This window comes from Phalacrocorax carbo, chromosome 24 (assembly GCF_963921805.1).
Source record: "Phalacrocorax carbo chromosome 24, bPhaCar2.1, whole genome shotgun sequence".
In the NCBI taxonomy this organism is placed as follows: Eukaryota; Metazoa; Chordata; class Aves; order Suliformes; family Phalacrocoracidae; genus Phalacrocorax; species Phalacrocorax carbo.
In genome coordinates, this window is record NC_087536.1 from 1,373,205 (window position 1) to 1,386,805 (window position 13,601).

The 13,601-nt window shown below is 45.9% G+C and overlaps 1 protein-coding gene across 1 annotated transcript in view; it reads left to right on the plus strand.

Annotated features, from left to right (window-relative positions):
* Nucleotides 1-13,601, plus strand: part of ANTXR1 (ANTXR cell adhesion molecule 1) — a 110,976-nt gene that overhangs the window by 82,727 nt on the left and 14,648 nt on the right. Inside the window, exon 17 of the mRNA XM_009510948.2 lies at nt 3,806-3,886. Coding sequence (XP_009509243.2) covers nt 3,806-3,886 — 81 coding nt within the window. The remainder of the gene's footprint in view (nt 1-3,805; nt 3,887-13,601) is intronic.

Below are 13,601 nucleotides of genomic sequence, written 5' to 3' on the forward strand. Positions count from 1 at the left end.
GCCTTTTCTTAGAGGGTTCTGCCTCTAAGTAAATTCTGATGGAGTTTTTCCTCCCTCTCTTTGTTACTCTTCACAGAGTAACGTCTATAAGGCAGGTAGGCAGCTGAGAGTGGACAGAGTGCTTTTTTAAATGCTCCAGGGGTTTATTCACTACCAATTGTGGCTACTGACTTTTAACAGATTGTGGTTACTATTGTTGTTGTTATTATTTGCTGCTGTTACTTCTTAGCACGATACCAACTGGATTATCCTGCTTCTAAAATATCATTTCAACAGTTTGGAAAGTCAGTGCAAATAATCCAAGGAGGATGAAAACCCTGAAAACTTAAGAAACTTGCTGAATCCACAGTGCATCTGACAGAGGGAGGGGCAGCACAGAACGTAGGTGCAAGCGAAGGATCGCAAAAGACCATGCCTTTAGTTTTAGTTTGGTTCAGGATGTGCTCCCTGCTAAAGCCAGCCACGAAGCTGTGTGTGCTTTGGTTTGATTAGCAGCTTTCCTCCTACCGCTATTTCTGCCTCTGCTTTTATCTACCTGTCTGCCTAGTTACCTCTCCCTTCTTCCTCCTCCTCAGACCATTTATAGTATCTGTTTGACTTCAAAAGGACCACTATCAGTTTCTAAAAAACTGTGCAGGAAGAACCACAGGCAAGGCTAAACTCATTGTTCATCCACAAATCTCACATGCAGGACCTGCCTCAAGGCTGAGGTTGAAGCAACAACTGGTGCTCTCAAAAAGAAACCTCAGGTGAATCTTAAGTGGAGGCTACTTCAGCATTTACTAAGCCATGTGTCCCTGGTGCATTTTCTAGCCTTTGTCCCTCCTGTCTCTATTTACAAAGCTGACACGGCACAGCTTCCTCGCCCCACGGCAGCTTGGATTTACAGGCAGCTTACAGAACTGCCTCTAACTGACACCACCAGATACCACGTCTCAGGAGCGCTCTAGGTATCACTAGACCAGGGTCAATATAGTGCTGAAAAGACCGTTAATTCAGGAACAGAATGCATTCATGTTAAAGCAATGGCTGAAACTATGCCCTCCTTCAATTGTCATCTGCCCTGATTGCTGCTTCTTTCTGGACTTTGTATCTAGTAGGACTCAAAGCTTTATTTGTCTCCAGACCTTTTTTAGCTCCAAGAGACCTTGTGCTTCAATTGCAAAGGAGTTCCCAAACACAGAGACACAGCCCACCCACTAGAGAGCGCAGAAATGTTTATGTTTCCAAGTGAATGCATTGCCATTTTCATTTCTTCAACCAACATCATCCTTTCCATGAGCCACTCTCCCTCTCTTCCACCCAGATGTCTCAGGCAGACCCTGAAGCTCCATTCAGACTCCCAAAGATGGAGCACTTGGCTTTTCTCAAGAAATCTTGGTAGGCTCTTGGAAATCAGGACTGCAGAGTAAAAAGGACATTTTTGTTCCATGGAAAGTTGTAATTTTCCCTCTAGTTTCCTAAAGGAGAAATGGAAGAAAAAGCTACTTATTTCTTAATTTGTCAGAGGGCACAGGAGATCAAGAGCTTCAACCAGCTCCGATGTAGGGGGGAAGATGGATTGGGATAGACAGGGGTGGCTTCCCTCAGGTCTAAGAGTTGTGCTGTCCAAATGCAGAAGAGTCTGACAGAGGAGTTTCTTGCTTCTTCCTTCGAGAATAACAGACTTTCCTGGCTCTCACCTTAGGAAGTCTTTTCCCCAGTATCCTATGGAAACAGGATCTATGCAGTCATTCTGTGTGTCTGTCTGTCTCCACCCCTGTATCCCTCCAACTCCCAAATAAGCTTTGAACCATTGGCTCAACACACTGGTTGAGGAATACAGGTCTCAAAGAGGATTATGGCCCTAAATGTTTCTAGGAAAGGGAAGAGAAAGACTCTATGTCCCCGTGAAAGGAAGAGTATCCATTGAGTGCATCAAGTCTTCGGCTAGATACAGAGAGCCAGAGTCAAAGAAGGACCCAATAAATGCCCTGGCTGTAAGGAAGGTCTCACCTTCACAGACTCTGAAGTTGACTATCAGCCATGAGACCCAAGCTCTCAGGAAAGCAAGCGTCCTTACTGTTGATGAAGCTACTTGCTCTTTTCCCACATATTGAATTACAATATTCAGCTTACATTTCCATTTGATCAATTTTGTCCCATGATAGTTATATGTGGCTATTCTGCTGTCATAAAATTTTTGTAGTCTTTATTTCCAGGAAACAGGTAGCAATCATTCATGAGTTTCTGAGTCCAGTCAGTTCTTTGGATTTGATCCTCTCGGCTGCAGGAAAGAGTTTTGTACCGAGGAACAACTTTGTACATTCCCAGAGTAGCTTGTCTCCATCTCTGCAGATACAATAAAGCTTATTGACTGTTATGATCAGGGCTTCCCTCATGGTACCTGCTCTGATATGGCATTTGTAGCATTCAGAACAATACTAATGGAAAGCTTAACAAATAGTTTGTTGTTAACCCTTTCAAGAAATTTTTACAAATCTCTGGGTATTGTGCACTTAACAGACCAAGGGGCAAATGAAGTTACTGTGAAGAGAGTTTGATAAATTAATCTTTAGCCTGTAATATGTCTGTAGCCTTCCACCAAGCCAGTCAACATGCTGCACTCGTGTAAACCCTTCTGCAGAGCTCCCATTTGGAAGGTGAAACCCTGGCCTGTTAGAATGGGGGTGTAACAGGGAATCCTTTAGCAGCAGATGATTCGGTGGATATTTCTACATGGCAGAGCCCTGTGGTGCTCCTTCTGGCCTTGTTCAGCTCATTTGGAAAATAACTGCAGGCTTGGCGTCTTGTGTCGCTGCTGAATTTCAATCAGGAACGAATGCTTTGCCTGCATTGCAGAGGAGCGTTGCAGGAATGGCAGGGAGGGTCCGACCCCACGTCTCAGCCAGGCTTTCTGTCACAAGAGATTCCAACACTTTGGGTTTTCAGCAAAACTCCTCTAGGTCTGCGCGTGCACGCACTTGTGCGTTTGGGCAGGAGAGGTGAACAGTTTGACAAATCCAGCGCCATGTGTTGAGGGTGGCATCTGTAGGGCAGCTGATGCTGAGCTCAGAGGAATGGATGACTTTGAAAGCTTCTGTGTGTGCTATTGCTTGGAAAGATGCAAATATTACTTGACATACGGGGTGGGACTGGGGAGCTTGTGTGAGACCCAGTAGCCTGACGCTCTTTTGCTCACACGTAGCTCACATGAACGATTAAGTGGGTCGTTACGTAGCGCCTGGCTGTGACTCGGCTGACTCGGCTGTGTGGAGAGACAGTTTTTCAGTCAGTTCTCCCCAGCAGATTGTTTTGAGATATAAATCAAAATTACTTCTAATGTGTCACAGTGGTCACCTAGAGCTAGAGGCAAGCCACTCAGCCAGCCAGGGGAGGAGGCAGCATGGGTAGGAAGTGCATCTCACAAATTCACCTGATCACTTTCTGCATTGATTTAGCATTTTGCTAGCAATGATGTCGGGAGCTGAGTAGGTGTTAGACTCTCTCAGCCCAGGAGGGGCTGAGTCTAAGTCACTTACTACCTGTGGAGTCTTTCAGAATACGAAAAGGCTAGACACATGGGTACCGTTGGCTGTCAGATGTATCTGCTTATTGCTCATCTGAAAGCCTCTTCTTTTGCACTTGCAGCAAGCTCAGTGCAAGCTTCTGTGAGAGAAAACGTGGCCCTCCGGCATCTCGTACAAGCACAGGAAATGATTAAGTAAAAAATGTGTAGGTCTCAGCTGCGTTGGCCCTGCGCTGCACTTTGCACAGCGCACTCGCCCTTGCACAGAAGATAACACTGTGTTTCTTTTGATTGCAGGGGAAACTGGATGCTCTCTGGGTCTTGCTGCGGAAAGGTTACGACCGCGTATCTGTGATGCGCCCACAGCCAGGAGACAAGGTACTGTGCCTCAAAACGTTTTTTTTTACAGCTAGGGAAAAATAAAATCCCTCTAAAGCTTCTGACTGCCTTTACGTGTGGGACTGAAGGCAGATACTCGTGGCATCATAGAAACAAAACTTCAGTCACGTCCGTCAGCTTTGTTTGCAGCTGCAGTTCATGCAGTTTGACTGGTTCAGTTTCAAGTATGAAAACTGTCCAGGTGCAGTGACAGAAATACCCATCGAAGAGCCCAGCACAGTCTTGCTCTTAGATAATATAGCTGGTTTTGATTAATTACGTAAGTAATTCTAATGAATAGTAAAGAATATTTATGCATAATGTCATTCATTAAAATCTTACATTCTGGAATAAAACCTTGAACATACAAAACCATATTTTGCTGCGTAAATTTAAACTTCACCAGCACTTTTACAAAGCAAAACTTCCAGAATGAGGTTTCGACTGTTGTGTGAGAGGGAGGAAGTATTCCCATATATTTCTAGCAAAGGCTGGGTTTGTGCAAATTTCTATACATTCCTGTGTGCTTATGGGTGGAAACAGAAGCTACTGAAGAGAACAGATTAATGTCACTCTACAGGCATGATACAGCCTATGACAGCAGGGTATTATGACAGCTACCTCTCATCCCCAAGGTACTAATCTCCTCCTTTTCAGCAGAATTAAATGTCTGGGTGCTTCCTAAATAATTCCAGGACAGTTGTCCCAGGCTACCTCTAGAGGTACCTAGCTGGGCGCTGAAGCGGCCAGCACACACTGACGTGGGGTGTTCAGCTCCCAGCAGACACGCAGGGACACTCAGCTGGGAAGGGAGCGCGGGAGCTGCACCTGAGCTTTGCAAATTTAGTGTGTGTTCAAGGTACACAACACAGGTGAATTGAAATCCCTGTGGTAGCCATAAGACACCCCCTAACTCCTTGCAATTTGGGTGGTTACACCCAGTTGCCTAGGGCTGTTCCCAATACAATTTTTAATACCTCTAAGGGTGGAGATTTGGTGTCTCTCTGAGCCCCTGTCCATATTCACCTCATGGTGAAAACTGTCAGTGACATTAATGCCTTATGCACTCAGTTTACACACCTCTGACATAAATCAACAAGACAGCTTGGAGTTGCTTCAGGAATAGATTTGGCCTAAAGTGTAAGTAACTCTAACACTGTGAAGGCTTCAAGAAATGCAACTGCACATGAAACAACAATTTAATTTTTCGGTGGAGGGTTACAGTTCTGTAACATTTGGCTCCCTCTAAGGCTTTCCACTGAATACAGGAACAGTGAACTTCTGTGAATAAAAAGGTTTAATTCTTTGTTCCTTCAGGGGGAAGATTTGCTAAAATATCTTCATACTAATTTCTGGGAGAAAAGTTCATAACATACAGATTGCTAATGCCTGGCAATTTTCCCTCAGAAATCAGGGCTTGAGGAATGCCTGTTCTGTGAATAACTTTTTTTGGCTTGGCAAGCTAAGATTATTTACATGAAAAATGCCGCTTCCATTTATGCTGGGGAAAATCCAGAGCAGTTTAACTGAAGCTGATACAGTTAACAGCAATTTATATTAGAGCAACTGTCAGCAGGCTCCATCCCTTTCTGCTGAAGTATCTCTTCAACATGCAGTTCTGTTTCCTGCCAGCATAAGCAACAGCAGAATTAGCCCAAAGAGGTGTCATATGATCCAGCCTCAAAGAGTTTTAAGCTCTTTATGATTCCGTGGTGCTATGAAGGATCTCTGACTTGGGTGCAAGTATAATTTAGCGTGAAAGAGGGGCTGGCTGAAAACGCACCCAGGCTTATAGCTGCTAAAATACCTGTTTGTCTCCAGCTGACTCCTGCAAATGTTTGGGCACTTCCCTCTGTAGATACAAAGTTCTTCTTGGACTTTCTGTGAGGCCAGACTGCTCGTAGAACATTTGTTTTCCTTCATGTAAACAAAACTTTGAGCCTGTTTGTCGTCTTTGAATAACCATGTGTGACCCTCTCAGTGTTTTTAATCACTTTCAGACTGAAGTGAGCAGTTTATGTTTATCCCTCTACAGTAGTGACATAACTACCAGGTGATGTCACCCCCAACAGTACAGGCAAAACCAATATGAGAAGTCATTGTAAAACACTAAAAACACTTTCATTAGTTTACACAGCTGAAATGGCAGAATTAGGCAGGATTTTCCCCTCCCCTACTCAGCAAATATGTGGGGGTTTTGTTTCCATACTTCAGATTTAAAGCAGGGAGAAGAATCTAGCTTCCAAGCACTGGCTTCAGCTTTCCAGTTTCTGAGTCATCTCCCATGTTGCTATAGACATTTCCCATAATTTGGATGCTAGTCTGTCGTACCTCACTTCCTCCCTTGTAGATGTGGAAGGTGATTTTACTAGAGCTGGGTGTTAGGAAGGTTGGCTTTACAACATTGCGAGGCTTCATGCAAGGGATGAGGCAATATTGCTGTTAAGTGAACCGGCCACAATCTACAGCTGTGCCTTGGGAGATAAATCAGTCAAAAAGAAAAGCAAAACATTACAAAAATAGTAGCAAAATTTGCACTGCACAAAATAAGGAGACTCGAAGCCCTATCTGATCCCTGCCAAGTCCTTCTATTCTGCTCTGTGCCACTGTTCTTCTAAGAGAAATTTAAATGCGTGCCCAAACCTTAGGATACAAAGGCTGCATGATTCAGGCTACTTTAAGTCTAGTGGCTTCTCCCAAATCAGCAAACATCAAATATTAGCTCATAAAACACATTACTCTGTTGGTGTAATTGGAAATCCGCTGGGAAGGTCAGTGCTGAATTGATGGGGACGGCAGCGTGGGAACATCTGCCAGTGCTGACTGCAGCTGTCAGTGCCTTCAATGCCAATAGTCCTGAGTCGGCGTGAACAGTTTGCTTTCCTTGCAAGAAAAAATATCAAGGAAAAGGAACAATTCCACAGCAAATCTTGTTTGAAACAAAACCTGTGTCTGTAGGACAGTGTTGCAAAAGAAAAGGATCAGATGTGCTGCACTGAAATGATGGGAAATTTCTACCCGTGCGAACAGCTGTGTGGCCAGAAACCTCCGCCTGGGAAGTCAGGGCTGGTTTTGATGAGCTTGGATACAATCCCTGCCATTAGGTCGGAGACTTTTCACCACTATCACAATGAGAGGGCCTCTGGATTACTTATAAACACAGCCCTTCCTCTGAAATGGATGTTTGATAATATAAATTTAATAATCTGTTCATCATTTCCTTCATCCAAGCTGGGACATAGTTCTTGGCATCCCTCCAGCTTGCAACAACACTCACAGCAACAGCATTTCAACCCTTTGCTGTCCAAAGACAGGACCACTTTCGTGATGGATACCTGGATGCACCGAGTCACTTAGCAGGCACATTTATACACCTGGTCACACGCCAGGAATGCTGCTGATCATACAGTATGGCTGACAGCTAGCGTGAGGAAGATGTCTTTTGACACACTGCTCTGAGCTATGGAGCGTCACCTCCTCGACCTGACACACAGACTGAGGCCAGCTGGCTCTATCCAACAGGTTTAGATGTTCCTAGTGCAGGAGATGCTGAAGGACAGCACTGTGGAGGACATTCACAGCCAGGCAGCGCTGCACATCCACACGCAGACACCTAGGTGCTCTCCCAGCCATGTGTTTCTGGGGCAGAGTTCGCCAGCACTAAAGATTCGCCATCAGGGTAGAGCTGTAAGAGCCGTTTTGGCAGCGGTGAGCTTGGCTATAAATTCCTGTGGCCTCTCCATGTGATTCTAAATAGCTCCTTCGGACCAGGCAGCGTGCAACAGGGGCACAGCACGGGCAGACTTGGTCCTCACCAGGTTGCAAAATTTTGAGCAGCAAGTCTGTGGGCTTTCACAGCTGTCCACTGGCAAATTCAGATTTGATCCTGTTCTACTGGGAAGCGTAGGTAAAGGAGCGTTCTGGCCAGCTTGTCAGCAAAGGGGGCCGTCAGAGCTGGTACTGACAACTCCAAGGCAGTCGAGTGGTTTTAAAGTGGAGGCACAGATGATTCGAAACTTCAGCCCTGATGCACTGGTGTAAACACAGCCTTGCCAGTTGGCAGAAGAGGGGGAGCTTCAGGCAGTTGGATGCAGGGCTCTGAGGTGTTGCTTTGCAAGGCAGGGCAGCTTCAGCATTCCAGCTTCTTCCTGACTGCCTAACTTCATCCCGATGCCATCCTTTCACAGGGTGCTGCGGTGCATGCTATCTGCTGTGCCACAGGGGACCCGGCCTCCCATCCCTCCTGGGAGGGTGTCCCCTGGCCCTTTTTCTGGGGTGCGGGGGGATGTTTGTGCCCCTTTTGTCCCAAAATCCTGTCCCTGCATGTTCTACCCCCTGCAAATCCACCTTCAAGAGTCGTCTGGACAGGGTGCTGGGCCATCTTGTCTAGACTGTGCTCTTCCTAGAAAGGTTGGACTAGATGATCCCTGAGGTCCCTTCCCGCCTGGGATTCTGGGATTCTGGGATCACTCCTCCCCCAGGGCCTCTGCAGGAATGCTAGGCCATGGAGGCTGGGCTGGACGCTCTGGTTTGTCTACCTGGCCGTCACCCAGAGGAGTTTCAGACTAACTAGCTCAGTTTCAATCACACTGTGCAGCTGCTCAGCGTAGACTTCAGGACACAAGATGAATATATACTTCAGAGTTACCTAGCAGCGAACTAGCATGCCCGTGCTGCTAGCTACGTACAAACTGCCAGCCGTAGCAGTCTTTACAGCATGGGAATGCCCTGGGAATGAGAGAACCAGTGATTAGCAAAGCGTCCTACAGTAACCAGCAGCTTCAAACGGAGCCACCAGGTTAAAACCCCACCACATGGTGCATTCTCAGACGAGGTGAATATCTGAAAACTTGCAGGCAAAATTTATGGCTAGTAAAGAGGAGCCTAAAATTCACAGATAGGAGCCTTTGACCATATGATACTCCTAAAAGCTGCAAGGAGGAGCTTTTCTGAAAGAAATTTGTACCTCCTTCCTTCTCTTTCCTGAAGAAAAGAAGGAGGCAGATTTCAGACTCTTGGTGCTGTCAAATGGCAACTTAATTCACCCACTGGTCAACATAAAAAAGTGAAGCCAGAAGAAAAATAACTGAAAGGCATCTCTGTTTGCTTTGGAACCTGAAAAGGAATTGGACTTAATCCCAGGGTTACATCATTTTCATATATAAGCAATCCCTTGCTATAATCAGTTACTTTATCCACCGCCAGCACATTAGCTGAGCTGTTCAAAAAGATTGCTTGCGTAGAATGAAACGTGGATTCAGCTTCAAACACTGCGTTGACTGTTTGTTACTGTTTATCTGCTGGAGCCCACGCAGCTTCCAAGGTACCACACAGATTGTCAAGACAGACGGCCCCTACCCTGAAGTTCACATTAGTCTGTAACAAGACATTGGTTCAAGGCTAGTGACTAATAAATTTGCAATTTATATACATTGCAGTGGATAACGTGGGGGCTGAAGCTTAGGTTCCAGTCCTCCTCTTCTGTGTGACCTCAGACAATCCCTTCTCTTTGCCTGGTGGCTGTTCATGCCCTGAACCCTTTAATCAAGGTTGAAATGCCTTGTACTGGGACTGTTTCTTCGCTGCAAAAGGTACAGATAGAGAAACAACTGACTAGGAAGTGCTGCATACAGGGTTAGATGTGCCTGGACAACAGAGAGCTGAGAACAATTCAAGGAGAACTGCCAGAAAGGATGCCTGCCCATAGCGTGGCAGCAGCCTGAGCCAGAGTCTTACCTGGCTCTGACCGCTACAGCTCTGAGAAAGCTATGGCTTTTGATATCAGCAACAGGTCCTGCTCATCATGTCTGCAACTGGCTCTGTGCCTGTCTGCATTTGCAAGGGCAATCACAAAGCAAACTTTGGTCTGGTTTGCAGAAGGCTTTTAAAAATGCATCTTTTATCCCAAAGCAAAAGAAGAGAGGGACGTTCAGGACCTGTTTTGAAGTGCACCCACAGAGGCTGAGATGCACAAAGAGGTTGTGAAATTCTTTTTTTGGAGTCAAACCTGGAAATGGTCTGAGGTTACCAGCAGACACAGATGTTTCCAATAAGGCAAGGAAGTCAGAGTCACATGGGATTCCTGTGGTCTTCTCACATTTTCGAGAGACTAGGTTTGCATTCTTGTCAGCATTAATGAGGTTATTTTTACATTTGAAACATCATCAGATAGGGGTGATGTAAAAAAATATATATATATTTTAGAAAACTTCATTGCTTTTATCATGGAGTAATGGGATGCACATACGTGCAAATTGCTCACTAAGCACAGGATCCAAATAATTAGTGTCTCTTCAAAGTGCCAGTTGCATTTCCTTGATAAACATTGTTCTGTCAGGAATTTATGGGGAGATTATTAAAATGTGTTTCAAGCTCAGACTTGGCCAGGAACATCCCAATCTGGGAGCAAATTATATTTTACATTTTTATTGCATTGCATTTTGTGTTTGTATAGGTAAATATAGATGTAGATGGGTATAAATGTGGAGAAAAACCTCAATTAACTCGGTTTCAGGCTTCGCTGTGAATGTTTTGTGCAGCCTAAGGAGTTCAGATGACCACTCCGGATTAGATCAGCCATTCACCCCAAATGAGTGGTTTTTGTGAAGGGCCCAATCCTGCAACGCAAGGACGTGTTCCTGCATGTGAAGTCCCACTGCATTTCTGGAGAATCACTGGAGCACGTGCTCCAGTGCTGCTGACTGGGGCCCTACCTCTACACAGCCGTGCAACGGGACAGCAAAGAGCTGTCCCCAGCCACCAATGGCCTCAAAGTCTTAAGCCTAGACATGGGTAGCTCTTTTAATTTGCATCCTGCTATCACAATTCTAGATCTGAGATGTCCAGCTGAGCTCAAGGTTTGTGGGCTAATCTCATATGGCAGCAGGGGGATCTGAGGTTTGGGCACCGGACTGGGGGGCGAAGCCTAGAGTCGCTCCGGTCTCTGCACTGACACAGAATGTCCTTGACTAAGCTACTTCCATTTCTCAGAGGCTTTTCCTGTCTTCTAAAAGAAGCTAATCCAACAGATTTTCTCTCCCAAAGCATTTGTGAAAAGAAGGCTGGAACTCGGTAATAACTTCAAAGGGTTAGCAACAGCCCCGGCTGTGGGCAGGGCCAGCTGTATTTGCAGGTATGTGTAGAGGTTTGCACGGTGGCCTGTGGGTTCGTGTGGTTACAACATGATGGTGATAGTACAGAGGTTCATGGTTTGGAGATTCTGGTCTGTACATTTTAGATCTGTGTGATGCTCAGGTATTTTAAAGTAGAAGTCTGGCAGTATTTCTTACAGGATTTGTTTTTCTGTTGCAAGCTGAGGTGTTACAAGAAGAAACTTGGCGGGAGCCGGTAGCTGGCTTTGCCAAGTCTGTCCACAGACCATCTTTGGCACCTGTGTCAGGAGCTGACCTGTTTCAGCAAACCAAGATTCTCAGTTCTTGGGACAGCCCTCCTGAGCGCTCCTAGCTGAGTGGGCAACCATCATCGTGTCTAAAAAATGCAGAGGAAGAAAAAAGCCGCCTGAATCATTACCGCGTTACAGAAAATTTCCTTCTTCTCTGCCGTTCTTATGCTCTGAAAGACCTGAAAAGTGTTTAATCTGCTGCACATAATTGGGTGTTTCACAGAAGAGATTAGCACTGGCTGCTGTGTCATTTGAGGAATGTGAGTGTCTCTTTATATCTGGCAAATTCAAACTCTCCAAAAACAAAGTCTCCTTTCCATGACTTTCCCTGTCTTGTGGAGAAAGCTCTGTGCCTGCAAAGACCTACCTGGGAAATAACTGGTCGTCTCTCACTGCCCACACAGCGTTGAAATGGAAGGAAATGAAATCTAAACTGAAGAGAGAGGGACAGTGCTGCCACAGCCTGGGGCCTTGCTCCTTCTTCGTTGCAGTGGTGTGTTCATATGCTCCAGGCATCAGCTTAAATCAAACCCACTGTGTCAGGTGCTGCGCAGGTGTAGGATAAAACCAGAATCTCAGCCTTGTTTGAGGCAAGGGGCAAGAGCAAAGATAGAGAGATACAGTGAGAAACACTGAGGCAATGTGGCAGTACTAATTTATCTGAATGCTGAACTGTGCATCTACAACGCCAGCTGGAATAATCTGCTAAAGTAGTTCAAATCTTCCTTTAAACACAAGGAGCAACTTCTGCTAGTTCATTCTCCCTCAGCGCATCTCCCATGCAGCTTCCAAAGAAGGAGCAGTGCAGAGTTCCAGCCAAAACCGAACACGTGTGTGCACGCATGTGGGCACCTGTGTTAGAGCCTGGAGCCACTGCCTCTGGAGGCCGGGCTGTAGGGGGGGAGAGAGTGCAAAACCCTTGCTGGGTCACAGCAAACCTCTTCTGGATCAGTGGGATGGGGAATTAGACCGTCAGGTGTCTCCAGCTGTGCAAAACTTGCAGAATATATTTGAGTTTGCCAGATGTCTAGGTGCAAGCACTTAGATGGTGATGTGGGCTTCTCCATCTAACTCGGCACTACTTCCCCTCTTGATACAAAGGCAGGTGCTTGTGTTTCCACACCAGTTCCTCTTCCCCTCCCATCCTCCCTAACCCCAAGCACGCGACGACATTTTAATCCTCTGAGAAACCGTACGAAACGGGGTTTGTCCAGATTTTAGTACGGCACTGAAACCGTCACAAGTGCTGAGCTCTACTGTAAAGTGTGATTTGAACTGAGGCAAGAAGTTACCCTACTTAAGCATTGACTTGAGATTTCCAGAGCAGTGAGAGACTGGGCGGGCTCTCTGCTCGGAGGATATTCCTACGTGGGGCTCATGGAAAGGGCAGCCTTCAGTAAAATGAGCTGAGAAACAAAAGGGGTTCCTAGTTTGTTTTAAAGAGCAGAAGGCAAAACAAGCCGATGGAACAGCATAGTTCAAACTTTCCTCTGCATGGAGTGAGTAGTTCTGCAGCTGTGGGGTGAATGAAATAACTATTGGAGTAAAACCCTTCCTGGAGCAGTGCAATGATTATAATGCTGCACTGTGGTGGTAGAACTGCAGAATCCAGGAGATCAGATGCAGAAAAGTGGCTGGGTATGTAAGTTTTCACAGAAAACATTGCAAATTTGTTTAGGTTCTTAGAAATCAGTAGAAACATAGGAAGTGAAACTCCTGTAACAGTAAGAGTAGGATTTTGATGCAGGGAGAATCACCTTGTGACGGATGTCTAGAAAACCCATGTCTCCCATGCATGTTTATGCTGAGTGAATGTTGATGTTGCATTTGTGTTGTGTTTCCCTCATGCAGCTTCCAGCAGTGGGCTGGACTTACTGTCCTTATCCTTATGGGGATGCGAGGTCATTGTTTCCTGTGGGATTGCAATAGATTCCTAAAAATAAGCAGCAGCCCCAGCTGAAAAATTTGGACTGTGTCTGGGACCATCTGCGCTGAGAACTTGTGCGGGGAACCCTAGGACTTACATTAGCGATCAGAGGGCCCTCGGGACTTGCAAAGCCACCCAGAAACAAAAGCATCGACAGCAGATGCTTCACTTGTAGTCCAGGGCACGGAAAGGGATGACAAACTACAGTTTAATTCAATCCTTGGCTTTCCCTGGTCAGGTCCCCATCCAGGATGTGAAAGCACGTGGTACCTGCAGGACCCTGGGCAAATATCCTGTGCGAAATGCAGAAAGACCGATCGGTGTCAGATTGAAGATTTAGGGTGGAAGCTGTGAAGACAAAGGCACAGTCGATCTAAGGGTGGGAC